Source organism: Oryza sativa, chromosome 7 (assembly GCF_034140825.1).
Source record: "Oryza sativa Japonica Group chromosome 7, ASM3414082v1".
Taxonomy (NCBI): domain Eukaryota; kingdom Viridiplantae; phylum Streptophyta; class Magnoliopsida; order Poales; family Poaceae; genus Oryza; species Oryza sativa.
Window position 1 is genome coordinate 6,383,890 of NC_089041.1, and position 25,724 is coordinate 6,409,613.

Consider the following 25,724-nt stretch of genomic DNA (forward strand, 5'->3'; position numbering starts at 1 on the left):
TCGCGGGAGATGGCGAAGACCGCCGAATCTGCGAGAACGGCTTGCCAAACCCTCCGCCTCGCCCTTACCGACATGGGCGCGAAGGGGCGGGGGGTCCCTACCGAGGATGCCTCAGCCTTCGACTTCTCCGAGTGGACCCAGCAGGCCGGCGGATCGGTTTCGGACTGCGCCACCGCGTACGGCAACTGCTGTGCGCGCGTGTCAGCGGCCTTTACCATGGGCCTCCTGCAGCAGTTCGGCTGCGAGCACATCGCCGAGTTCCCCAAGTACGCGAAGGGGGATTGGGAAATCAGTGCACAAGACATTTCACCTGCACTTCGTGCGTGGCGAAAACAATTTTGGCAGAAGGACGGCCGCTCCGCCGCTAAGGCGCGCCTTTTGGAGCAGCTGGCGAAAGCAGAGGCGGCGGACCTTTGTGAAGAGGAAGGCGCGGCGGCCGGAGGGGGTGGAGGCGATGCCCAGGACCACCCAGAGGTGTGAGGCCCTCCACCCTTCTCTTAGATTTTCATAGTTTTCTTTTGGTGTTCGCTAGATGTGGCGAACCGTTGTATATTCGGCAAACTGCCGCTAAACCTTAAAAAAGGCTTTTTGGTATATTTGGAATGTATGACATAATCTTAATTACCTTTTGATGATCGAAGTCTTTGGCATATTTTTATTTCACTCGTTTCGCATTATGCCATACCTTCCCCTTCTTTCGCCTACTCTTACCATTCAAGATGTGTTTTGCCTTTTCTGCACTGTCTACCAGGGGGTCCGCCGAAAATCGTGCATTCGGCCCCCTTCTGGGAGCTGGCGAAGTCAAAACGAGAAATTTGTGGCATTGAAGGGGCTGCCGAAGACGCAATGTCCATTTCGGCATGTTTATCGCGAAATGGAGATAAACGGTCGTAGCTATAAGATTATCAAGGTTGCCAACTGGCTACGTGTGCACCCCGGGCGAACCTTAGAAGATTACGATCTTGTTCATTCAAGACGTTTGGAAGATATGGCTCGCTTTTGGCGAAACCATTAGAAGACTAAACGTCAGGAATCGATCTTTCAGCGTCGTTACAGTTTAGTCTGTGTTTCGCCCCCTACTCCTCTTAAGGTTGTGTATGATATTAGTAGTGATGACGAACCTAGTTCGTCCGACCATTCCTTAGGGAGGGATAATGATCACTGGGGCGAAGATGTAATTTACTTGTAAAATGAATTGTATCGGGTTGTAAACCTTGTATTCTTTGATTATTTTTTTTTCGAAGCTAATAAAGAACGTGCTTTATTTCCTTTTCGCTATTTTTCGCATCGTCACATTTTGTGCTTTTGTTAGGTCGGAACATGCCGGCCCCTTTGCATATATTAGCGAAATAGGTGTATTGACTTTTCAGCTTTTCGTCGTTCGTTTTTAATCTGTAGCGTTCTGTGTCGAGAGAAACGCTTTTGCTTTTATACTGATCGGTCGTAACGTCGTTCGGCTATTTATTTTCCGAGACAAGCTGTTGCGGTTTCAATGTTCGGCGAGCAATGCTTCGGCCGATTCGTTTCGCCCCCTTGGCCTTTTTCGCTGATCAGGCGTTTGCCTTGGGGTTTTTCCACAAATTATCAATCACACGAAAAGTAAGAAGAAGGCGGAGGACACAGAGATTTTATACTGGTTCGGGCCTCCATGGTGGATAATAGCCCTACATCCAGTTTTTTTTCTTTTTCTCTCTTTCTTCTTTTTCTTTTTTTTTCTTTGCCGAAAGGCTTACATAGTGCCGAAGGGCTTACATGATAGTATGTACATTTTTACAAGTTGGCGATTTGGGTGCCACCCATTCTAGACATAGAAGCGCTTGAGGGAGGCGGCGTTCCAGGAATGGTCGAACTCCTCGCCTTCGAGTGTCGCTAGGCGAAAAGATCCCGTCCTGGACTTGCGCTTGATGAGGTATGGTCCTTCCCACTTTGATTCAAGCTTGCCAACTGCTACTGGGTTCGCCTTCTTCCTTAGGACGAGATGACCAGGCATGAGCTCCGTGGGTCGAACTTTTTTGTTGTAAGTTGCCGAAGTGCTTGCGGCGTACTTGTGCATGTGCTCGAGCGCTTCGACTCTTACTGCTTCCAAGAGTTCGAGCGATACTTCGCGTCCTTCGCCCCCGAAAAACATCACCCTTGGTGAGTTAGCCCCTAGCTCTGCTGGGGTTATTGCCTCATCGCCATAAAGAAGCATAAACGGGCTAAACTTGGTTGGTCTTGTGGGGGTCGTCTGAAGGGCCCAGAGAACCGATAGCAATTCCTCTGGCCATTTGCCTTTCGCCGCCCCCTCAAGTCTTTTCTTCAGTGCTTCTAGGATCTTGCCATTTGTGCGTTCGGCCGCCCCATTTGACTGCGGGTGTGCGACCGACGCGAGCTTGATTTCCAGGTCAAACTGCTTGCCGTTGTCAGTAATGAACTCTTTTGGCACTCCGAAACGGCAAACAATGTTTTTCCATACAAACTTCTGTACTGCTGCCAAAGTGATTGCCCCAAGCGGTTCGGCTTCAATCCATCGAGAGAAATATTCCACAGCTACAATTGCGAATTTATACCCGTTTCGTGCCACTGGGAACGGCCCAATGATGTCTAGTCCCCATCTGGCGAAGGGCCATACTGGCGCAATGGGCTGCAGATCATACTGGGGCGCGGCTTGGCTTCGGCCATGACGCTGGCAACTTTCGCACTTCTTGATTTGCTCAACACAGACTTTCAACACAGTGGGCCAATAAACTCCTTGTCTAAATACTTTGGAGGCCACTGTTCTTGCAGCCTAGTGCGCGCCGCATAGCCCCTGGTGTATCTCCTTTGCCATTTCTTCGCCTTCGGCAAATGAGATGCAACGAAGTAAGGGTTGAAGTACCCCTGTGCGGTAAAGCTGACCCGAAACCATCTTATACTTCGTGGCTCTGAGCTGCAAATGCTTCGCTTCTGCTTCGTCTACCGGAAGCCAGCCAGTTTTAAGGTGTTTCACAAATGGGGTTCGCCAGTCATGTGGGTCTTCACCCCATTTCTCCTTGTCGATTGCCATGACTTCGGAGCAGTCCATGGGCACACTTGGAGCATGCAGGACTTCGAAAAAGATGCCCAGCGAATATGGGCCGCCTTAAGCAGCGGATTTCGCCAAGGCATCTGCCTCCCTGTTCTGGTCTCTAGGCAAGTGTTCGACCATTATGCCGGTGAAGCATTTTTCCATGGACCGAACAGCCTCCAGATACCTCTTCATTCCCTCTTCTTTTGCCTCGAAGGATTTGTCAACATGGCCTGCTACCAACTTGGAGTCAGTTCGAATTAGCAGGCACCGGACTCCCAATGCTTTCGCCTTTCTCAGGCCCAGGAGAACGGCTTCGTATTCTGCTGTATTGTTGGTTGTGTCGAACTGCAATCTTGCTGCGTACCGAATCGGCACACCATTCGGCGAAAAGAGGACTGCCGCAACGCCTGCCCCCTTGTGCGACCACGAACCGTCAGAGCACATCACCCAGAACTGCTCGGTGGGCTCAGGGTCGGGGGCAAATACTGGTGTCCATTCAGCTACGAAGTCAGCTAGCACTTGAGACTTGATAGCAGAGCGTGCAACAAAATGCAAGTCGAACGGGGATAGCTCTACCGCCCACTTGCTGAGCCGGCCAGTGACTTCCTTGCCTCGGAGTATTTCGCCCAAGGGGTACTGTGATGGCACTATGACTTTGTGGGCCTGGAAGTAGTGCTTAAGCTTGCGCGAAGCCATCACTAGAGCGTAAGCGAGCTTTTCCATTTCAATGTACCTTGTCTTTGCTCCTTGCAGTGCTTCGAAGACGAAGTAGACCGGTTTCTGTCCGGACTCTGTTTCTTGGAACAGTATTTGCTCTTCGCGCCTGTTTTCTCCCGAGCCGAAGGCTATCAGCAAAAGTGCTTGGCCAAGAACTTGCACTGCCTCTCCGCCGAACCCCCGGAGCGACGTTGGTGCCGGTGTAAGAGCTTGGGTTGGCAAGCCCATCTTAGCATATGCTTCGGCGAAGATCACGTCGGCCTAACTCCCTCCATCGACCAGGATTCGTCGGACTTCAAAACCGGCTATCTCAGCTGAGATTACCAGTGGATCTTGATGCGGGAACAGGACTCCTTCAGCGTCTTCTGGCTCGAAAGAGATCAGCTGGTTCACGTACTGTGGCGCCCCCTCACCCGCCGAAGTGATGCTGTGGACCATGCGGATCTACATCTTCTTCTGCCATTTCGACAACTGGCTTGGCGGGTCAGCTCTTGTAATCACTTCGATTACCCTTCGCTGTGCATCTTGGCGTTGTTCGGCTGGGGGTGTTTGCTCCTGAACTGCTTCACGAGGTGCTTCGACAGTTGTTCCCTGCTGTGGCCTTAGGTCTTGCGCGTTGCCATGTTGCCTAATGTTTCAGCATTGCTCCGTGGTGTGCGAAGAGCATCCGTGAAAGGCGCAGTAGAGGTCTTTTCGGACCTTCTTGCGGGCTGGCTGCTGATGGTTGCTTGCTTGCTGGGCGTCGAACTCTTTGCGGAGGGCTTGCACTTCTTCGACAGCCATCACAGCCTTGCCCGCCCGATCTGTTCTGAACTTTCTCCAAGTCATGGGGGCTTGGCCTTGCCTTGGCGGCTGTCCCTGGATCGCCGGCTGAGACTGGCGAACAGAGAGGGGAGGTGGTTCGGCAACTTGAACTTGTGCTTGAGCTTGAGCAGCGGCGACGTATAGCTTGTCGTCGTTTAGAATCCTCCTCACTCCTTGTGAACCCGTCAATGATGCGAAGTAGGTGCTCGAGCATCTGCGGCTCCTTGTTGGCGATTTTTCTTGTTAGTTCGCCCTCAAGCAGACTGGCCCAACTGGTGGTACTTGCTGAGCCGCCACGGATGGGTCAAAAATTGGCTGCAACCACATCATGGCAGCATGGATTGGTGCTTGGTTTGTTCCGAAGCCTAGAGTTGGAACTTGCTGCCGAACAGTTGGCACCTGAGCAGTGTTGACGAAGTCGAACTGCGGTCCTTGATTCCACGGCGAAGCTTCCAAGCCTGGCTGAATTGGTGGCAATCAATTGGGCGCACCATGACTTGTATTCCCCACCGGGTGAGCCGATGGGGTTGTGCTTGAAATGTAGTGGGGTTGGTTGAGTTGCTGAAGGAAAGCTTGGAGTTGCGCCTGCAGAGCCGAAGCCCCTTCCGCCACTGATTGTGGCGCTTGGCCAGGTGGTTGATGCTGCCCGGCGAAGTTCACCGGCGCCTGTGTGGCTAGTGGCGGAGAGGGCTGGGTCACCACTTGCGGCCGGACTTGAGGTGGGGCATAGCCTGCCGAATACTGAAGGATTAGAGCCGACGTGGCCTTGGTCCGCCTTGCCGCCTCGTATGCTTGTTGTTGTTCTTGCATTTGGCGAAGCATGTCTTGGAGCCGTGTCATGTTCTGCCGCATGGCTTCCATGTCGGCTTCAGCTTGCGCTTCGGGGTCCAGGCTGATTTGGGCCTGTATAACGGTGAGCGCAGTTGGGGCCGCCGCCGGCTGCGATGGGGCGGCTTGGGGCACCACCAGTTGGTTTGTCGAAAGGATCTCCGCCCTAGTCTGGAGTGCCCTTCCGCCGTAGCCGCCTTCGCCACGTCGGCCGTGTTCGGCACTTGCACTGACGTTGCGGGGGCCGAAGACGGTTCTGATGGCGCGGGGGCCGAAGGCGGTTGTGATGGCGCTTGTGCTTCTCCATCTTCGGCCACGGACGCCGAAGGCTCTGCTCCTTCTTCGGCAGCCATGTCCGGTCCGGCGTCGCTCTCCTTCCGCCTGATAACCTTCTCCTTCACGACCCTCTTCGGTGGCATTCGCTCTCAGTGGTTTCGCTCGGAGTCCCCACGGTCGGCACCAGCTGTTGTCAAAACGACAACTGCATACGTCGAAAGACGTGGTTACTCAACAATGGTTGGAAAAATGAAGTGTACTAAATTTTGAATTTCCCTTGGGGATCCCCCATTACATGGCCCTAGGGGACTATTTATAGCCCCATTACAGGTTCTTATTACTAGGGTTTAGGTTGTACAGGGGAATTTACATGATTACCCTTACCAAAGAGGCATTTACAGGGGTACATAATGTTATAGGGGCTCATGGGCCCCTGATGGGCCGTCTGGCGATCGCCGGCCTGATGGGCCAAAAAGGCTTCCTCGGCCCTCGCAGGGGCGAACTTGTCAAGACGAAGTCATCCTCCTTCGGCAGATAGTCTTCGCCTTGCACCCTTCGTCTGAGACGCCTCTGGCCTGGCGCTTGTACGACTCTTCGCCTTGCGCCGTTCTTGCTCTATAGCCTTCGCCATGGGTTTCGGCAGGTTTGGTTGAAGAGCCTCATGCCATCCGCCAACAGATATTACATCAAATTGCCTCATAAACTCCCTTAAATAAGAGTGGTTGAAGAAACACGTAAAAAGATATAGCCAACGCACATGTTGATAACCGGAAGCTATATGATCCAATCGAGTGGGAGTAACAAGATTAGTTGTAAGTTGTCCTAGGAAAGTATTCCTCCAGATAACTATATTTGTTAAACAAATGGTATCTTGAGCTACACATCTACCCAGAACATTAACAAGATCTTCACATTTTGCATCGTTTGATATTCCAAGTTGCCTAAGAGCAATTTTAATAGTTGGCAACTCCCTCCGGTTAATTATGACGTTTTGAATAATGATATGGTCTTCAAAATATATCATTGACTATACATAGTCAAACATATATTTTAAAGAGCATGTCATTGTTTAAATACAATAGGATAATGTGTGTGTGTCTATATATATATATATATATATATAATAGAAAAAAAGTACCGTACTAAAAGTAAAAAAATATTTATTTATTTTATATATTATAATAGAAAAAAACAATGTACTTCTCCCCCGTCTAGTAACTTAGAATGAGATAAGACCTATCCACATTTTGAGACGGAGGTAGTAAAAGTTATAAAAGTTGCACGTCAACTTTCCAGTGAGAGTATAAGCCAACTATAGCTTAGGTAGAAAGGAGATATATATAAAAAAAAAGAGAGAAGTGCAAGTTTTCATGCAAAATATAGCTCTACACATGGTCCAAAGCCCATGCATTAGTTACACTAGCCGCTAACCCGTACGATGCACGGGTATTATAGAGTATAGAGATATATTTTAAATTTTAATCATAGCTTAAATATGTAGGTTTTATATTTTTTTTATTATACTGACTCTAGCTAAAAGAAGCGCACACGTTAGTTACAACTTCACATTTGTGGTTTCAAAATTTCAAATTAAATTAGTTATTTCAAATTAAAAATGGAAAGTCCGTAATTTCAGAATTGTGTATTATCAATTTCGTAAAAACTAATAAAGAATCCGATTCGTATTTGTGAAACAAATTGAATCTTGTTCGACCTAGACATCTACCCAAAACTCTGACAAGTTGTTCCCATTTTACAAAGTTCGAGCTGCCATACTATCACTGATATTATCTCAAATTGGCTAATAAACTACCTTGAATATGAGCAGTTGAAGAAATGCGTAATAAATATATATAGGCATTGCGCATCTGGGTAACGTGCAAAGGATTCTTGCATATATAACCCTGTTTTTTAAGCAATGGAATCTTGAGAGCTACGTACGTTCACATCTATCCAGAACTTTGAGATTCCTAGAATTCCGTAATAAACAACGACGAAGAGAGGTTTGAAAACATGCGTTAAAATCATGTGGCGGTAGCTCATCAATTAATTGTCATTTGTCCTTGCAAGTAGTGATACCCGGAGACAATGGCATCTTCAGCGAGTACACACCTACCCAGAACTTTGACAAGTTCTTCACATCTTACAAAGTTCGACGTACCATACTATAATTGATATTCCACCAAATTAGCTAATAAACTGGCTTGAATAAGAGCAGTTGGGGAAATGCGGGAAAAATATAGGCAAAATGCACATGTAGATAACGGGGACCTATTTGATTCATCTGGTGGAGGTAGCTCACATTGTAAATTTTCCTTGCAAATTAAGGCCTTGTTTAGTTCCAAATTTTTTCTTCAAATTTTCAATTTTTTTCATCACATCAAAACTTTTCTACACATATAAACCTCCAACTTTTCCGTCACTTCGTTCCAATTTCAACCAAACTTTTAATTTTTGACCTGAAAACACACTCTAAGAATTCTTGCCGACAACTATGTTTGTCATTGAATCGTGAGCTACACATGTATCCAGAACTTTGATATTCCATAATCCCTAATAGACTACAATAAATAAGAGTGGTTAAAGAAAGCGTAAAACTTATAACCAATCCACACACTAGAGAAATGATCTTTAATACCGATTCTAAACTCTTTTTAATCTCGGTTATAGTAACCGAGACTTAAGATCTAAAGATGCATACTAAATAAAAAATATATAGGATGTGGGATTCGAACTTAAGATCTCGCATCTCAACCATTATCTGTGTTACCATCTTACCTACTCCACACGTTTAACTTGGATAAAGGTATTTTCATTTTGAACTAACTCTAGAGGCATTTTTAGTACTGGTTGGTAACAACCAACTTGTATTAAAAATATCTTTAGTCCCGATTGATATTATCAACCAGTGCTAAAAATATCTTTAGTATCGGATAACAGTAACCAAGACTAAAGATCCACAAAAATTAGTACCGGTTGGTGCTGCAAACCGGTTCTAAAGATGTATTTTTAATATCAGTTGGTAACACCAACTGGGGCTAAAGATATATATTTCTAGGTACCTAGGCTTTTAGAACCGATTATAAATAGCTTTAGTACCGGTTCTTAATGCATCGGCCGGTATATTTGTGATTTGGGGTATTGGATAAAAGTTGATGATGGTGAAAGTCTGACGAGAGTGGTGATGCTATCGCCAAAGGGGCCACAACAACAGTTTCATGTAGATGCAGTGCCAAGTAAGCATGAGCAGCGATACCACGCACTATAAGAGGTGTGTGGATTTTTAACATTTTATTATGTCATAATATATGAAATCAGTTGACGTAATTCCAAACGTCAAAAAGCCACGTCATAAATTTAGTATGTGACGTTTGTACATTTATTGTCACAAGCATTTGACAATGCTTTATTGTCATAAAATCCTGGGGCTTGCCACGTGGCAGCTGACATAACAGTTGACATGGTTAAAAAAAAAGTCACAAAATAAGATTCGGCCTGCTAAAGCCCATGTAGCTCATGGGCCACAAATATATTTTTTCTGGGGTTGTTGCTAGCTGGCCCAGTATATTTTTTGCTTGTTTGTTTATGAATGCAGCCTGTACAAATTTTCAACCCACACCAATTCGGCCCATATGATTTTTCCAACCCGCACAATTCAGCCCATATGATTTTTCCACCCCCACAATTTAGCCCATATATTTTTCCAGCCCAAATAATTTTTTCAGCCCACAAAGCTCAACTGATATTTTTTCAGCCCATACAATTCAGCCCAGATACTATATTTCAGCACATACAAAATCAGATTCAAATGAATTAACATTCCACAAATGATTGCAATGTCACATGCATTTCACATTCCAGAAGTCTTGAAATGCAATATCATTACATCCATCCACCAATTCAGTACATATCCAAACTCTCAAATTTCATATTCCTGCTACTGCGAGAGCAACAGCAGCACATCTGCAATAGCATCACAGCAGCAGTAGCGCAATGGCCAAAAGCACAGCAGCAACAGCACAACGGCCAGAAGCACAGCAGCACCTAAATAACATCCCACAAGCACAATGGTCGCAAGTTCAGTGTCACCAAAATATCATCTGGAACCTAATTGAGTAGGAGTGCTTACTATTCAGCATCTGATGATGCAAAATTGCTGCCAAACAATTGAGTAGTTTCTTATTGTACTTGAATTACATGTACCCCAGTGGCATAATGTATCTATGAATCCTATAATACATGAGTAAGCAAAATTTAGTAGACTCAAGTAAACCCCCGCGGGGCATTGCATTTACGTTAGAAAACATTGGCCGCAGTTTCATTGATAGAAACAGACAGAGTTGTCCGAAGTCCAGTGCAAAAAAGAACAAGTACCTTACGGCATCTGACTTGAATCCCATCAGGTTTTATAGTGCTAAACTGATCCTCAAATTGGGTCATTGTGCATTTAATGGTAGAATCCTCACATGTATTGTATGAGCAGCAACTATAAAATAAAGATAATAAATTTCAGGACAACAACAAAATTATCATGTCTGGACTAAAGCCTACGATTATAGCAAATACCTTATGTTCATACGTATTGCTGCTCCAGCCCGTTTATCTGCCGCATGACAACGCACAGGTGGACAACGTGCATGACGGCAGCATCCGTAAGGATTCATCCTTAATCAAAAGTATTATTTAGCCTTAGCCTTAGTCCACATATTGCACACAAAAATGAAGAGTTATTCCATACAAAATCGAATCCAGATTCATCCTTAATCATACAAAAGCATCTCTTGCTCTAAGATTAAAAGGAATGTGACATCAAGCTATGAACGAGCAGAACCGTTCAGCTTTCTTTAATACAAGAAATAAACAAGCTCACCTTGTGCCCATTGTGGCCTTGGTGTTGCTTGTCCGTTCAGAGATCTTGGGCTTCATGCCAAGATTCGGCACAGAAGTCTCGGCCATATCAACCACCGGCGCTTGATGCATCACAGCCACACCAGTGGCGGAGGACGGAAAAAATTTTAGGTGTGGCCTACGAATTACCACAGAAGTTAGCACATAACGAAAAATCTCAATGCATGTTATTATACGATGCAATATTATCACAACAAGTCTACATTAAGCACGGTAAACAAGAACTAATTATAAGTTGATGATTCATCATCTATTTGTAAACTAGATAGAAGAGTAGGTACTCAAAAAATACCTCAACTTCCTAAGATTCATGCTTTCAACAATACATCACAAATAGGAAGTACAGTACTGAGTATAGATAGATATAGTACCAAAGATTGATTAATGTTCACATATGTAGGCACCTGTTGATGGAGTGATGGATGCTTGGCTTGTTGGCTTGTCGCTTGCTTGCTGTCGTCGCTGGGTGCTGCACGCCTGCACTGCTGTTGTGCCATTCATCCCACCCTGCCTCTGTCTCTGCTCTTCCTGCGCTGCGCGCCTGCCCATTTGGGCCATGGCGGCTGGTCGTGCTGCCGCCTTGCCGGAGCAGATGCCACAGCCGCAGCTCTGGAAGCCTGGTGGCCGCGCCCTCCTCACCTCACCCTGCCCTCCCGCGCGGCGCGCACCACAGCAGCCCCCGTCCGCCGATGGGGATTGGGGATGGGGATTGGCGGAGGTTGGAGGAGATGGTCAGATGACTCAGATGGGGAAATTTGGGTCTCATTTACACTAAACAAGCCTAATGGGCCTACTAGCTATCAGCGTGAGGACCAGCACTGGCATTTGCGGACGCGTCCACGCCGTGTCGGCACTCTCTCTGACCCGGCTGCTGCTATGCGCGGAGGAGCACGAGGAAGGGGGGGTGGTCAGCGGGCGGCGCGAGGATGCTGTGGCCAACGTGGTTTGGAATCGGCTAGCGGTTGGGCCCGTCGATGCAGCCGCACGCCGTCCTCGAGCCGCCCGGGGATTGCCGCCGCTCGATCTAGCCGCCCTAGGCCCGGGATCTAGCAGATCCACCGCTCCCGAGCGTGGTGGCGGCGGAGATAGAGGCGGCGTGGTAAGCGGCGAAGGAGGACGCCGCCGCACGCTGTCATCGCCGATACCCACCGCCGGAGAGGAGAGGAGAGGAAAGGAGAGGAGAATGGATGGGAGTGTGGCGGCTGAGGGTGGAGAGAGAGAGAGAGAGGAGGGGTGGAGAGGAGGGTTTTATATAGGGCTAGGGTTAGGGACGGCGATCAGAACCATTAGATCGAAGATGGACGGTCAGAAATAGTTGGGCCATTTGGGCCGAAACAGGAATGATCATATGTTTTTTTTTTAATTTCAATTTATGAAAACATTAAATGTAATTTTAGGTCGATTTTTTTTGTTTCAAATGAAAAAATCATAAATAATAAAATTATAGAACTAATCGAGATCTACAACTATTGTATTAGTCCTTTTTACAAATAAGTTCATTTGAACAATACAAATTTTGAATTTTCAAAAATTGATAATTTCGAATAAAAATTGGGGTTAATAAATGATTTCAAATGGAAAAGTCACCAAAACTAAAGTTGTATAAATCATCGAGACGGAAATTTTTTATTTTTGTCATTTCTCCATCTGACTCTATTTGAACAATTTGAATTTGAAATTCAAAGTTTGAGAACTTCAAATAGAATTTTTTTATTAGTGAACGACTTCAACTGAAAAATTCATCAACAACAAAGTTGTATAATCCATCTGAATCTACAATTTTTATTTTGGTCATTTGTTCATTCGACGAAGCGATAGTAAGATTGTTCACAAAATTTTAATATGGTTTTATAAACTATAAGAGAGATTTGTAAATTTTGTGAACAATGTTAATATCACTTTGCCAGATGAAGATATGACCAAAATAAAAGTTATAGATATTTATGAGTTATACAACTTTGTTATTGATGACTTTTTCAGTTGAAATCATTTAGTATTTGAAAATATTGTTTGAAGTAGTCATAATTTGAAATTCAAATTCAAATTATTGAAACAAAGTCATATAGCAAAATGACCAAAACAAAAGTTGTAGATCTTGATAAGTTATACAAATTTTTTGTTGACAATTTTTTCATTTGAAATCATTTACTACACAAAAAAATATATATTTGAATTTCTTATATTTTAAAATTCAAATTTTATATAGATCAATCAAACTCAGATGGAGAAATAACTAAAATAAAATTGGTAGATTTCGATAAGTCATATAACTTTGTTTTTGACAATTTTTTCACGCAACTCCCAACAATTTTTAGCTTGCGGGTTCGACTCCTAACTCCTAACATTTTTTAGCCATTTTGCTGAGTTAGGCGCGGCTGCTCGGCCTAGCGCACGGGTTGGCCCATTTCGGGTAAGCGGCTGTTGGGCTAGCACCAGGTTGGCCCATCTGAAAATGAGAAAAGAAAATCTGATGTGGCAATAAGGCTTGCCTACATGGACAAAAATATTTAAAATAATACAATAAATAATTTGTGACACATAAATAGGTCTTATGACATAGTAAATATTGTCACTGGATGACACTAGACTAGCTATATGACACTTATTGTGACACACAACTTTTTATTGTCATTAAGTTAAAATGCTTCAAATAAAATGTCATAAATTAGATGATATAGTGACATTATAACCTGTGTCATATAAGCCACACATAACTTGTAGTGGCGGTCCGAAGGGGACGACGCATGCAGCTAGCGGCAACCCGAAGCTTGGCATAGTAGACATGTTCCATCCTACGAAGGCTTGTCACATATGGCCATATGGGCATGCACTGTGATCAGGCCAATAGCACACAATGCAACACAGCGATAAACAATGCCGGTTATGCCGCGCAGAGCAGAGTCGAGGAAGGTGATGTCGGGTAAGATTGGAGCCGTGCAAATGACGACGGATGACTGTGGGCGACGCAAACCTGGGTCTCTGACCAGTAAAAAAACAAACACGAAGGTAGTGCACTAGTAAATAGTAGAAGTGTATCCTCTGTTCTCCATTCGCCTCAACTACCACCAATGGGCTCAAATCTGTCCACAACTATCTCCACTCTCTCTCCTCTCTTGGTCAAGGTCACAAGTTCACGGAGAGAGAGATAGACAGAGCAGAGATCAAGCAACCACCACTATTGAAGAACCGATCTTTACTGGGTTGGACGAAAACCACAATAATTCCGGTTCCAAAAAGAATCATAACTAAAAATCATCTTTAGCCTCGGTTGAAAAGCCCATAACCATTTTATGATCTTTAGTCCCGGTTGGTAACACACTAACCGGGACTAAACATAGTCCCGGTTAAAAAAGTGTTTGCCCCCTACTTTTTTTATTCCCGATTAGAAACACCAACCGGAATTAAAAATCGGTGCATAGTATATAATTCCTCGTACTTATCCTCTAGCAACCATCTCTTCCCTTATTCTCCTCCTCTCTTTTCTTATCCTTTCCCTTTCCTCTCTCTATTCTCGCACGCGGCAGTGGGCGAGCGAGCAGGGCGGGCTTGCGGCGGCTGAGGGAGGCGCGGCCGCCGGGTGGCAGGTGGTAGGGCGCACGTGGAGGGGCGTGACAGAGGGGTCGCGGCGGCTGCTGGGCGGTAGGCGGCCGGGCGCACGCGGAGGGTCGGCCGGCCGGATGTTTTTCTTTTTCTTTTCCTTTTTTTCCCTCTTAATTTGTGGATGATTTTTTGTTGGCTATATATGTTGTTGTGGATGATTTGGGATTGTGGATGATGATTTTGTTGTTGTGAATGATTTGGGATTGTGGATGATTTGGGATGTCGGGAGATGATCTGTGGATGAGTTCGGCTGAAAAAACAAGTGCAAGTAACTAAAATCAATTATCCACAAGCAAATAGAAAAAATAAAAAAAAATCTCTCCTCCCGGTTGGTGTTACCAACCAGGACTAAAGATCGCTATCTTTAGTCGCTATCTTTAGTCCCGGTTGGTGTTAACAACCAGGAGTAGAGATGCATCTTTACTCCCTAGTATTTAAACTGGGACTAAAGATCGTCATCCTTAGTGTCAGATTTCTTCTCCCTGTTTGTAACCCGGGACTACAGGGGTTGCGAACTGGGAGAGAAGAGGCATTCTCCTGTAGTGCACGGAGGCTGCAAAAGATGACGTTGCAACAAATATATAGTTTCAAACAGATATTTTTAAAAGTAATGCCTCCGGACGCTGCAACACTAGACTTGCCTGATCAAGCATATATGTTGGAGTTTTTTCTGAAACACAAGTTTAGATAGCTTTAATGCGCACGTTGGATAACAGGGGTTATATTAACAAGGCACGGCACATTATATACGGCCAGAAGAAGCACGTATGTAGGGATGAAAACGAAACAGAAACGGACGGAAACTAGCTTTATCATATTAGATTTTAGATTTTTTCGGAATTGGAATCAGAATCGAGAACCGGATACGGAAATCAAATCGAATATTATCAAATAAAGATACCTAGTGAATATGAAATGAACGAATATGGCAACAAATATTTGTCGGTATATAAAAATCCTCTCAAACATTTATATCGACAATTTCGGAGGCGGTACTACAACCTTATGTGAAAATTGATTTTCAAGGCAATTCCCCTAAGAGACTCACATGTAAATATATGTAAATATGATTATTTATTTTTTAATCCCACGACCTTTTACTACATGTATAGCTTACTTACCATATCACTTATCAAGATCTTATTGTATAAATTAGAGATGTTATTTATTTTATTTCACATCTTCAAAACTTGTAGTGTTTGTTTTATACTTTAAACATTTTAAAATACAAATGTTATAAACTACCAAGTGGTAGATCTCATTGAGCTCTACAATTTTGATATGGAACACATCTCCATTAGATGTCGTTTGAATTGGAGATATGAGGTTTTGTAAAAATAGATATGGTATTTTATAATGAATATTTAGACTCAAAAATGATCTCAAATAATAAAATAGTCAACAAGAAATTGTAGATATCATCAAGCTCTACAATTTGATCTAAAGTTTATCTTCATCTGACTCCGTATGAAAATGTTATGTATATATAAGTGCTTTTTCTAAAATTTGATCTATGTATGTGGATATCCGGACAAAATTTCTGAACGTTTTCCCATTCCGACGGATAGTACCTTACTCTATTCGTTTTATTTTCCGAGAAAAAAGAAATCCGCATTTGTTTCCTTCGTCGTGACTAGCCGATGCATCGAGCCGGATTTTTTTTTGATTCGTGGAACCTCAAAAGTGTCGGATCTTAAACCGGCACCTATTTGTGTTTCTGTAGTATCGGCTTCCACCCTCCTCGTGGATCTTCCCGTGACCAGATCTGAGGCTGGCCATAGGAGGAGGGGGGTGGGGGGGGGGAGAGCTCCATGAAGAAGAGGATGTCTAGCCACTAGTGGAGCACGAGTCGACGCCAATGCCCAAAAACTCCCCTGCATGTTGCCAACTGTGAGGGATGTCGCCGCCGTGTCTAAGGCCACGACCACCTCCTCATGTCGCGACGGCGCCTCCGGCGCCATCTCGCGCCCCTTGCTTGGTTGCTCCTACGGCTGCCAATTGCCAGCTCTGGTGGCTCCCAGCGTAGTCGCCGCTGCCCCACCACCACCTCTCCTATGCCCCCGCCGCCTGCCACCTCGTTCTCCCCTTCCTCCACCTTCGCCCCCTCCAGATCTGGCAGCGCCCGCCATGGATCTGGCCTCACCGTCGCTCCTGCTCCACTCCGCCGCTTGTCTTCCCCCTTCCCCGCCGCTTGCTATCTCCCTTCCCGCCTCCTTGGCTGCCACCGTCATCCCAGGAAGGGGCCAAATCTGGCCAGGGAAGCCATGTCCGGCGCCGTCGCCACCCCCACACTGTTGGTATTTCTTAACGACATTACTAGAAATATAATGCCCAGCAATGGAACAGAAATATTTATGTTATATTATGGTTACAAATCATATACGCAAGCACACGGATATACTATAGTAGCATTTCACCCGGAAGTATTACAAGGGTATCATATTTGTTTAGTCCCGTGGAAAGATTATAATGGAGAAAACTATGCTAATATTTATATGTTACTTGTAATAATCAGTCTAAGCAGGTGTTAATTTAATTCAAGGGTAGAGTGACACGAAGCATAAAAACTCATTCTCTCATAAATAATAAGTCTAGGCAAAATGGAAAAGAATAAGAAAATAATCTATTCTTACACCTCTAATATACATACAACTTTAGTTAATATTATCTGCTATATAATTATATAGCCAATACCCCCATTACAATGCCCTCCTGGTGTTTCGAGAGACCACTCCTGGTTGCCGAGTTTCTTACGACAACCCATTATGGCCATCCAACCGGTGCTAAATACGGAGAAGTAACCTCCCTAGAAAAGTAACTTAGGATTATATACTAATATGGAGGAATACTTATACTGAGCTATCACTATCAGCGGCCCACCTCGACTGACCCGCAGCATATAACCCCATATAATGATATTCAATAGTCTAAGCACCTCGCTTATACTACCAAATACTACTCTACAATCATCGTCATGACTTAGAGCAATCATACGAATGAACATTATACCCACACCAATGCATCTCCCAGTTAAGCTAGCTAGACAATTATATCTCAAATAATACATTGGAAAGTTGGTACTCCAATAATCAGAGTGAAGTAAAGTACTGTAAATATATTTTGAAGAATATTCTAATAATTGTACAAGTCTTACAAAAGAAGGAAGAGCTACTAGAGCCATACCCGAATTCTTCCGAAGGCTCCGAGGACTAAAGAAACTATTTTATTCCTGCTCCACTAGCACTAGAATACTAAACTAAACTTAAGAGAGAGCTTGGAGCTTCTTGCTTGAGTGTGTCATGGAGGGAGTGAGGTGAAGGCCTTTTCTAGGCAGCTTATGACGGTTGGAAAGGTCGGAAACGCCCTCCAACCATCATTGGGATCAATCCCAGCCGTCCCACCAAACGCTGCATCTGACGGCGCCACGCAAGGTTCGGCTGAACCATGGGCTGGGCCGACCTGGCCCATCTTCGGTAGATCGCTTCCTCTCTGCCTCCTTTATCCAAAATAGTGAATTTTGGGCTTGTTGGATCTTTTAAATTTGGTTTTCTCAGCCCATTTGTCCATAAGTCTGATTCTCGATAGCATCTGATTGAGTGATCGTCTATTTTGTTGTCGACTATCCTCCCTTTTGTGTTTATTCTCTGCAAGACGTTAGAATCCTAGTGGTACTTGAAAATAGTTTATTCTACCACAAATATGCATTGCAAGTATAACTAGTTCTCCTTTATTTTAGTAATATTAACTTGCAAAACTGATCGATTACGATCGTCAATACGCACCCAACCGCCTCCACGCACAACCGTTCCGCACCCAGCCGCCTCTGCATGCCCAGCCTGACGCTCCGACGCCACTGTTGACTGTCGTTAGCGATCAGTTTCGACCGTCAATACTACCAAAATAATAGAGAGCTAGTTATCCTTGCAATGCATATTTGTGTTAGAATAATAAATATTCCACTAGTACTGGGATTACTAACCTCTTGCAGAGAATGAACATAAAATGGAGGAGAATCAACATCACAACAGACAATCAATCAATCGGACGATGAGGAGAATCAGACTTATCAATGAGTGGGCCAAGAATGCAGAAATGACATGACCAATTGGGTCAAAATTCACAAGTCTGAAGTGAACAGCAGAAGAGGAGGCCGCCAGCCGAAAATGGGCTGGGTTGGGCCGTCCCCTCATTCGGACAAACCCACCGCCTGGTTCGGCCGAACCCGCCGTGCAGCCGATGGATCCAGGGTTGGCGATAGACGGTGTGGATTGCTTCCCTATGGCGATTGGAGGGTATTACCGACCTTTCCAACCGTCATAACCATCATTACCTGCTTATTTAAGGCCTTCATCTCCTCACTTTCTTCACACACTTCGAGCAAAGTTCTCTCATACTCTCTCAAGCTTAGTTTAGCATTCTCAAGCTAGTGGAGTAGGAATAGAATAGAAATCAGAGTCTGGAAGTCTTCGGAAGAGTTTGGGCATGGCTCTAGCAGTTCTCCTTTCTTCTTTTGTAAGACTTGTACTTTATTTAGAATATTCTTCTTTATTCAATTCTGGTATTGTAATACTTTCCAAGTATATGAATGCCAACTTTACTTTATATTCAAGTTATATTGATTATACTGCTAGCTTATATAGGAGATGCAATGGTACGGGTATAGTGTTTGCTTATGTAATTACTCTATGTCATGATGATGATATTAGAGTAGTATCTGGTAATTAGGCGTGGTGTCTAAATTACTGGGTATGATTATTTGGGTTATATGCTACGGAAGAGAGGTGAGTCGCTGATGGTGACAGGTCAGTACGGGTATTCCTCCGCGTGTGTATATAGTCCTAAGTTAATTTCCTGGGGAGGGTACTCCTCCGTATTTAGCTCCGGTTGTATGGTCATGACGACCTGTCGTAAGGAACTCGGTAGTCAGGGGTGGCTTCTCGAAGTACCAGGAGGGCATCGAAAAGAGGGTATTAGCTAGTTAATCTTATAGTTAGGATGTATGTATAAGATGTATACTAGAAATATAGGAATAGATTCTTTTCTCTTTTCTTTCCACTTAGCTTAGATGATTTAATATGAAAATAAGTAGTATTATGCTTGTGTGTCATTCTACCCTATGAATTACATTAACTCCTGCTTAAACTATGGTTATTACAAGTAATATATAAATTATTAGTACGATTCCCTCTACTATAATCTTCCCACGCCAAAATTTGGAATAATTTTTAATCACGATAAAACAATAATTAAGACTTCAAACAGAGTGTAATATTTTTTAATTAGGAATTTTAAAACTAAATTATGAAGATGCTATATATATTTGAGACTACTCCACATGGAATACAACTTGATATTTAATAACTACGAATATAGGTGTCGAAACATGATTTCGGCAATAATAAAAGGGGGTAGCACACGAGACCTAAAAGTGGATGGATGCAGAGACAAAGGATTTAGACAGGTTCAGGCCCTCTCAATGAGAGGTAATACCCTACTCCTGTTTGGGGATTTGAATCCGCCGGGTGTAGTATAGATCTGACGATCAGGTTGTGTCATATGCCCCCTAGAGGGCCTCCTGCCCACCTTATATAGGATGGGGGGCAGGATTACAAGATAGAAACCTTAACCAACACGGTATCGGTTTCCTAAATCTACTTTACAATCTTATCAAGCCAGGACTTTAGGCCGTTCCATAATATACAGGGAAACGTAATACCCAAGTCATGATCTGTTACATATTTCATACATATATGTTATCCCCTATTACTAGTCGGATAACCATGCCGTGTGGATATGGGGTACCCATAATCTCCACAGTAGCCCCTGAGACCTTCACAGTCGGAAAGATAATCTTCTCTCGAACTAGATTACTCCAAAGCCGAGTGCTTCAATCATCCTCGCCATGATCTCCCGAGTACTTTTACCAAATATAAAGACTGTGGAGGGCTGAAAAATAAAGTCAGGTGCATCAAATAGATGTACCAACTGAGTGGTTTTGATAATTGTAATCAACCAAGTGACTTGATATCAATATATAGCATATGCGGTGTGAATCCCCGAATAATATAATCCAAGTGATATACCGACTGCTTGGCAAAATATGATGCGTACAACCTAAAGTTGACAACATCTTTGAAAGTTCACATAGCAAAACAACTATAAAGAAGCTTGAATGCTGTGAATAAAGAAATTTCCAAAGTATTGGGCATACGCCATGCGCACACTGCTTTAACAGATGTGCTTAAGTCCCTAGAAGACACATGGTTCCACCACACCTGGAAATATATGGCATATGTGGTATAAAATCCGAGTAAATAAACTCATAAAGGATTTACCAACCGCCTGGAAAATGACTACAATATATAATCAGCCTAAGCCATAATATTGGTCAATAAAAATGCACACTTACGTGGCAAAAAGCAATGATATTGTATCCAATCAATTGCTTAAAAACCCAAACAGCACCTTGACTTATATAAAAAAGTCAGCGGGACAGCTATATAAAGCTTTACTGTTTGACACCTTTTAAGATGCATTGTACCAACTCCTAAAAAAGTTGAATAACTGTGGTATAAAAGGATTTTAAGGTATTGGGCACTTGATCACGCGCACTTTGGCCTAAGCAAAAAGTGCCTAAGTCCCTAAAAGAACGTGATAGGCCACACCTGAAAATATGGGCTGCAGACATATTAGGCCTAGGCCAAAAAATATGCCTTCGACACCCTTTAAAGGATGACGCATATAACATGCTCCCGAGTAATAAATCTTCCGGGTAATATAATAATTGAATCCCGACTGGCGCAAGTATTCGGTTGATAGCCCTTACGGGGAATAATAATTGGTCCAGTCTTTGAGCATAGAAAATAGACTCATGACTATGAATCCATGTGGAATGTATCCGGAACAAGTCCAAATTGGAGATATAATCCTCACGCTTGAGTTGATGAGCCCCTGAGCATATAGCTTGTCCTTCTGTCATAGTCAAAATTGTCTATTGGCAATAGCTGATGCAGTCGGCATGGAGATGAAATGACCAACATGAAGACGAAATTGCTCATCAGAAGTAACGGAAAATGTCAGTGGTAGTAAAAACAGTGACACCAATCAAAGGTAATGAAGTTGCATAACCATGGAGGCGAAGAAACCAGTCGGCAACAGTCAGGTCAGCTAGCAGTGAAGATGTAGGCGCCCAACAACAACAAAAGAACAGTCGGTGGTGACAAAAGCAAACCGACGATGAAGACATAGACGCGCATCAACGGTGATGGCGAAACCCACCAATCATGAAGATGAAGAAAATAATCGGCGGCGACAAACGCATCCGACGGTAATGATGATTAGCGGCAACAGAGATAGCCGACTATGATGACGAAGTTTCCCATCAACGGCAGCAGAGTAGGCTATGTTGAAGAGGCTTAACAAGATGTTGATGAAGATGACGATGTCGGTGATCCAGTCAATAGCGATGTAGCAGCCGATGATAACGATGAGATCCTCTATCGGCAGTTGCGTAGTAGGTCAACCGTCAAGGTGAAATAATAAGTCGGCGAAAACATAATCATCCATTAGCAACAGCGGAGATGTCAGGGTCGATGAAGCAGAGGTGCTGGAGATGATGTTAGTGACAATAATCCATCAAATTAATGTTATAGCTGTTGTAGATGCTTCACTTGGAGGAGAGTTGATGTTGTTGTCCAACTCGTCCAAACCGAAATATTTGAAGTTGTTGGAGTAGAATGTCTGTTCCGAAGCAAAGATGAAGATAATGACTCCTGGAGTTGACTCATTGGCTTATATAAAATTTGTCAAATTTTGAGCCTTATATTTGTGTAGCCCCCGACTCTTTGGTTAGTTGGGAAACAACTGAACATAGAGTCGAGAATTATAGCTTCTTGTCGTCGAGTAGTCATTGCTTGATTGAAGATATGTGTTGAAGATGTCCAAGTAGAAATCCGAAGATAATAAAGATGAAGTCGCTCCACCATGATGACAAAGTTGTGTTGCCGTGATGAAGTGAACACGAGTCGACGGCGGAAGACGATGATGTCCATCAGTAGTGGTAGCTGTATAAACCAAATGTAGAGGCAAGGGCACTAGTTAGCAGCAGACGAGACGACCGGTGATGAAGATGGTAAGGCCAATCAACACTAGCAGAATCATGCGGCCATGGAAGTGAAGAAACCAGTCGGCAGCCATGGCAAACGTAGGCAGCTTGTGTTGAAGATACTGATGCCTATTAGTAGTGACAGCGATGTAGCCAGCCGTGAAGAAGATAGCATCAGTTGGCGTTATAACAGGCCAGCCGTGCAGGCGGTGACACCAGTCAGCGGCGGATGCGGTGGCCGGTTGGTGAAGACGTAGACGCCCAACAACGGCGGCATAAAGGCCAGCCGTGCAGGCGGAAACACCAGTCGGCAGCGGCGAAGGCAAGCCGGTCGGTGAAGACGTAGACGCCCAACAACGGCGGCATAATAGGCCAGCCGTGCAGGCGGAAGCACCAGTCGGCGGCGGACGAGGCGGCCGGTCGGTGAAGACGTAGACGCCCAACAACGGCGGCATAAAGGCCAGCCGTGCAGGCGGAAACACCAGTCGGCAGCGGCGAAGGCAAACCGGTCGGTGTAGACGCCCAATAACGGCGGCATAAAGGCCAGCCGTGCAGGCGGAAACACCAGTCAGCAGTGGCGGATGCGGCGGCCGGTTGGTGAAGACGTAGACGCCCAACAACGGCGGCATAAAGGCCAGCCGTGCAGGCGGAAACACCAGTCGGCAGCGGCGAAGGCAAGCCGGTCGGTGAAGACGTAGACGCCCAACAACGGCGGCATAATAGGCCAGCCGTGCAGGCGGAAGCACCAGTCGGCAGCGGCGAAGGCAAGCCGGTCGGTGAAGACGTAGACGCCCAACAACGGCGGCATAAAGGCCAGCCGTGCAGGCGGAAACACCAGTCGGCAGCGGCGAAGGCAAGCCGGTCGGTGAAGACGTAGACGCCCAACAACGGCGGCATAAAGGCCAGCCGTGCAGGTGGAAACACCAGCCGGCAGCGGCGAAGGCAAGCCGGTCGGTGAAGACGTAGATGCCCAACAACGGCGGCATAATAGGCCAGCCGTGCAGGCGGAAGCACCAGTCGGCAGCGGCGAAGGCAAGCCGGTCGGTGAAGACGTAGACGCCCAATAACGGCAGCATAAAGGCCAGCCGTGCAGGCGAAAACACCAGTCGGCAGCGGCGAAGGCAAACCGGTCGGTGTAGACGCCCAATAACGGCGGCATAAAGGCCAGCCGTGCAGGCGGAAACACCAGTCAGCAGTGGCGGATGCGGCGGCCGGTTGGTGAAGACGTAGACGCCCAACAACGGCGGCATAAAGGCCAGCCGTGCAGGCGGAAACACCAGTCGGCAGCGGCGAAGGCAAGCCGGTCGGTGAAGACGTAGACGCCCAACAACGGCGGCATAATAGGCCAGCCGTGCAGGCGGAAGCACCAGTCGGTAGCGGCGAAGGCAAGCCGGTCGGTGAAGACGTAGACGCCCAACAACGGCGGCATAAAGGCCAGCCGTGCAGGCGGAAACACCAGTCGGCAGCGGCGAAGGCAAGCCGGTCGGTGAAGACGTAGACGCCCAACAACGGCGGCATAAAGGCCAGCCGTGCAGGCGGAAACACCAGCCGGCAGCGGCGAAGGCAAGCCGGTCGGTGAAGACGTAGACGCCCAACAACGGCGGCATAATAGGCCAGCCGTGCAGGCGGAAGCACCAGTCGGCAGCGGCGAAGGCAAGCCGGTCGGTGAAGACGTAGACGCCCAATAACGGCAGCATAAAGGCCAGCCGTGCAGGCGAAAACACCAGTCGGCAGCGGCGAAGGCATGCCGGTCGGTGACGACGTAGACGCCCAACAACGGCGGCATAAAGGCCAGCCGTGCAGGCGGAAACACCAGTCGGCAGCGGCGAAGGCAAGCCGGTCGGTGAAGACGTAGACGCCCAACAACGGCGGCATAAAGGCCAGCCGTGCAGGCGGAAACACCAGTCGGCAGCGGCGAAGGCAAGCCGGTCGGTGAAGACGTAGACGCCCAACAACGGCGGCATAATAGGCCAGCCGTGCAGGCGGAAGCACCAGTCGGCGGCGGACGAGGCGGCCGGTCGGTGAAGACGTAGACGCCCAACAACGGCAGCATAATAGGCCAGCCGTGTAGGCGGAAGCACCAGTCGGCGGCGGACGAGGCGGCCGGTCGGTGACGACGTAGACGCCCAACAACGGCGGCATAAAGGCCAGCCGTGCAGGCGGAAACACCAGCCGGCAGTGGCGAAGGCAAGCCGGTCGGTGAAGACGTAGACGCCCAACAACGGCGGCATAAAGGCCAGCCGTGCAGGCGGAAACACCAGTCGGCAGCGGCGAAGGCAAGCCGGTCGGTGAAGACGTAGACGCCCAACAACGGCGGCATAAAGGCCAGCCGTGCAGGCGGAAACACCAGTCGGCAGCGGCGAAGGCAAGCCGGTCGGTGAAGACGTAGACGCCCAACAACGGCGGCATAAAGGCCAGCCGTGCAGGCGGAAACACCAGTCGGCAGCGGCGAAGGCAAGCCGGTCGGTGAAGACGTAGACGCCCAACAACGGCGGCATAAAGGCCAGCCGTGCAGGCGGAAACACCAGTCGGCAGCGGCGAAGGCAAGCCGGTCGGTGAAGACGTAGACGCCCAACAACGGCGGCATAATAGGCCAGCCGTGCAGGCGGAAGCACCAGTCGGCGGCGGACGAGGCGGCCGGTCGGTGAAGACGTAGACGCCCAACAACGGCAGCATAATAGGCCAGCCGTGTAGGCGGAAGCACCAGTCGGCGGCGGACGAGGCGGCCGGTCGGTGACGACGTAGACGCCCAACAACGGCGGCATAAAGGCCAGCCGTGCAGGCGGAAACACCAGCCGGCAGTGGCGAAGGCAAGCCGGTCGGTGAAGACGTAGACGCCCAACAACGGCGGCATAAAGGCCAGCCGTGCAGGCGGAAACACCAGTCGGCAGCGGCGAAGGCAAGCCGGTCGGTGAAGACGTAGACGCCCAACAACGGCGGCATAAAGGCCAGCCGTGCAGGCGGAAACACCAGTCGGCAGCGGCGAAGGCAAGCCGGTCGGTGAAGACGTAGACGCCCAACAACGGCGGCATAAAGGCCAGCCGTGCAGGCGGAAACACCAGTCGGCAGCGGCGAAGGCAAGCCGGTTGGTGAAGACGTAGACGCCCAACAACGGCGGCATAATAGGCCAGCCGTGCAGGCGGAAGTACCAGTCGGCGGCGGACGAGGCGGCCGGTCGGTGAAGACGTAGACGCCCAACAACGGCGGCATAAAGGCCAGCCGTGCAGGCGGAAGCACCAGTCGGCAGCGGACGAGGCGGCCGGTCGGTGAAGACGTAGATGCCCAACAACGGCGGCATAATAGGCCAGCCGTGCAGGCGGAAGCTCCAATCGGCAGCGGCGAAGGCAAGCCAGTCGGTGAAGACGTAGACGCCCAACAACGGTGGCATAAAGGCCAGCCGTGCAGGCGGAAACACCAGTCGGCGGCGGCGAAGGCAAGCCGGTCGGTGAAGACGTAGAC

At 46.7% G+C, this 25,724-nt stretch overlaps 1 protein-coding gene across 1 annotated transcript; it reads right to left on the bottom strand.

The window, feature by feature from the left end:
- Positions 1-9,434: 9,434 nt before the first annotated feature.
- Positions 9,435-11,771, bottom strand: LOC4342726 (uncharacterized). Its single transcript, XM_066312511.1, has 6 exons — positions 10,966-11,771; positions 10,524-10,679; positions 10,220-10,318; positions 10,028-10,139; positions 9,783-9,883; positions 9,435-9,697 (listed from the first exon to the last, which is right to left on the bottom strand). Exons 2-5 carry the CDS (start codon positions 10,631-10,633, stop codon positions 9,875-9,877), a joined length of 330 nt encoding a protein of 109 aa, XP_066168608.1. The 5' UTR covers positions 10,634-10,679; positions 10,966-11,771; the 3' UTR covers positions 9,435-9,697; positions 9,783-9,874.
- Positions 11,772-25,724: the final 13,953 nt, after the last annotated feature.

Bases quoted from the DNA above. Each gene is read 5' to 3' on its own strand.
- LOC4342726 (XM_066312511.1), bottom strand. From the start codon at position 10,633: ATGCATCAAGCGCCGGTGGTTGATATGGCCGAGACTTCTGTGCCGAAT. The intron at 10,319-10,523 runs GTGAGCTTGTTT...CTTTTGATTAAG, and splicing joins AAGGCCACAATGGGCACAAG to GATGAATCCTTACGGATGCT. The intron at 10,140-10,219 runs GTATTTGCTATA...TTTATTTTATAG, and splicing joins GCAATACGTATGAACATAAG to TTGCTGCTCATACAATACAT.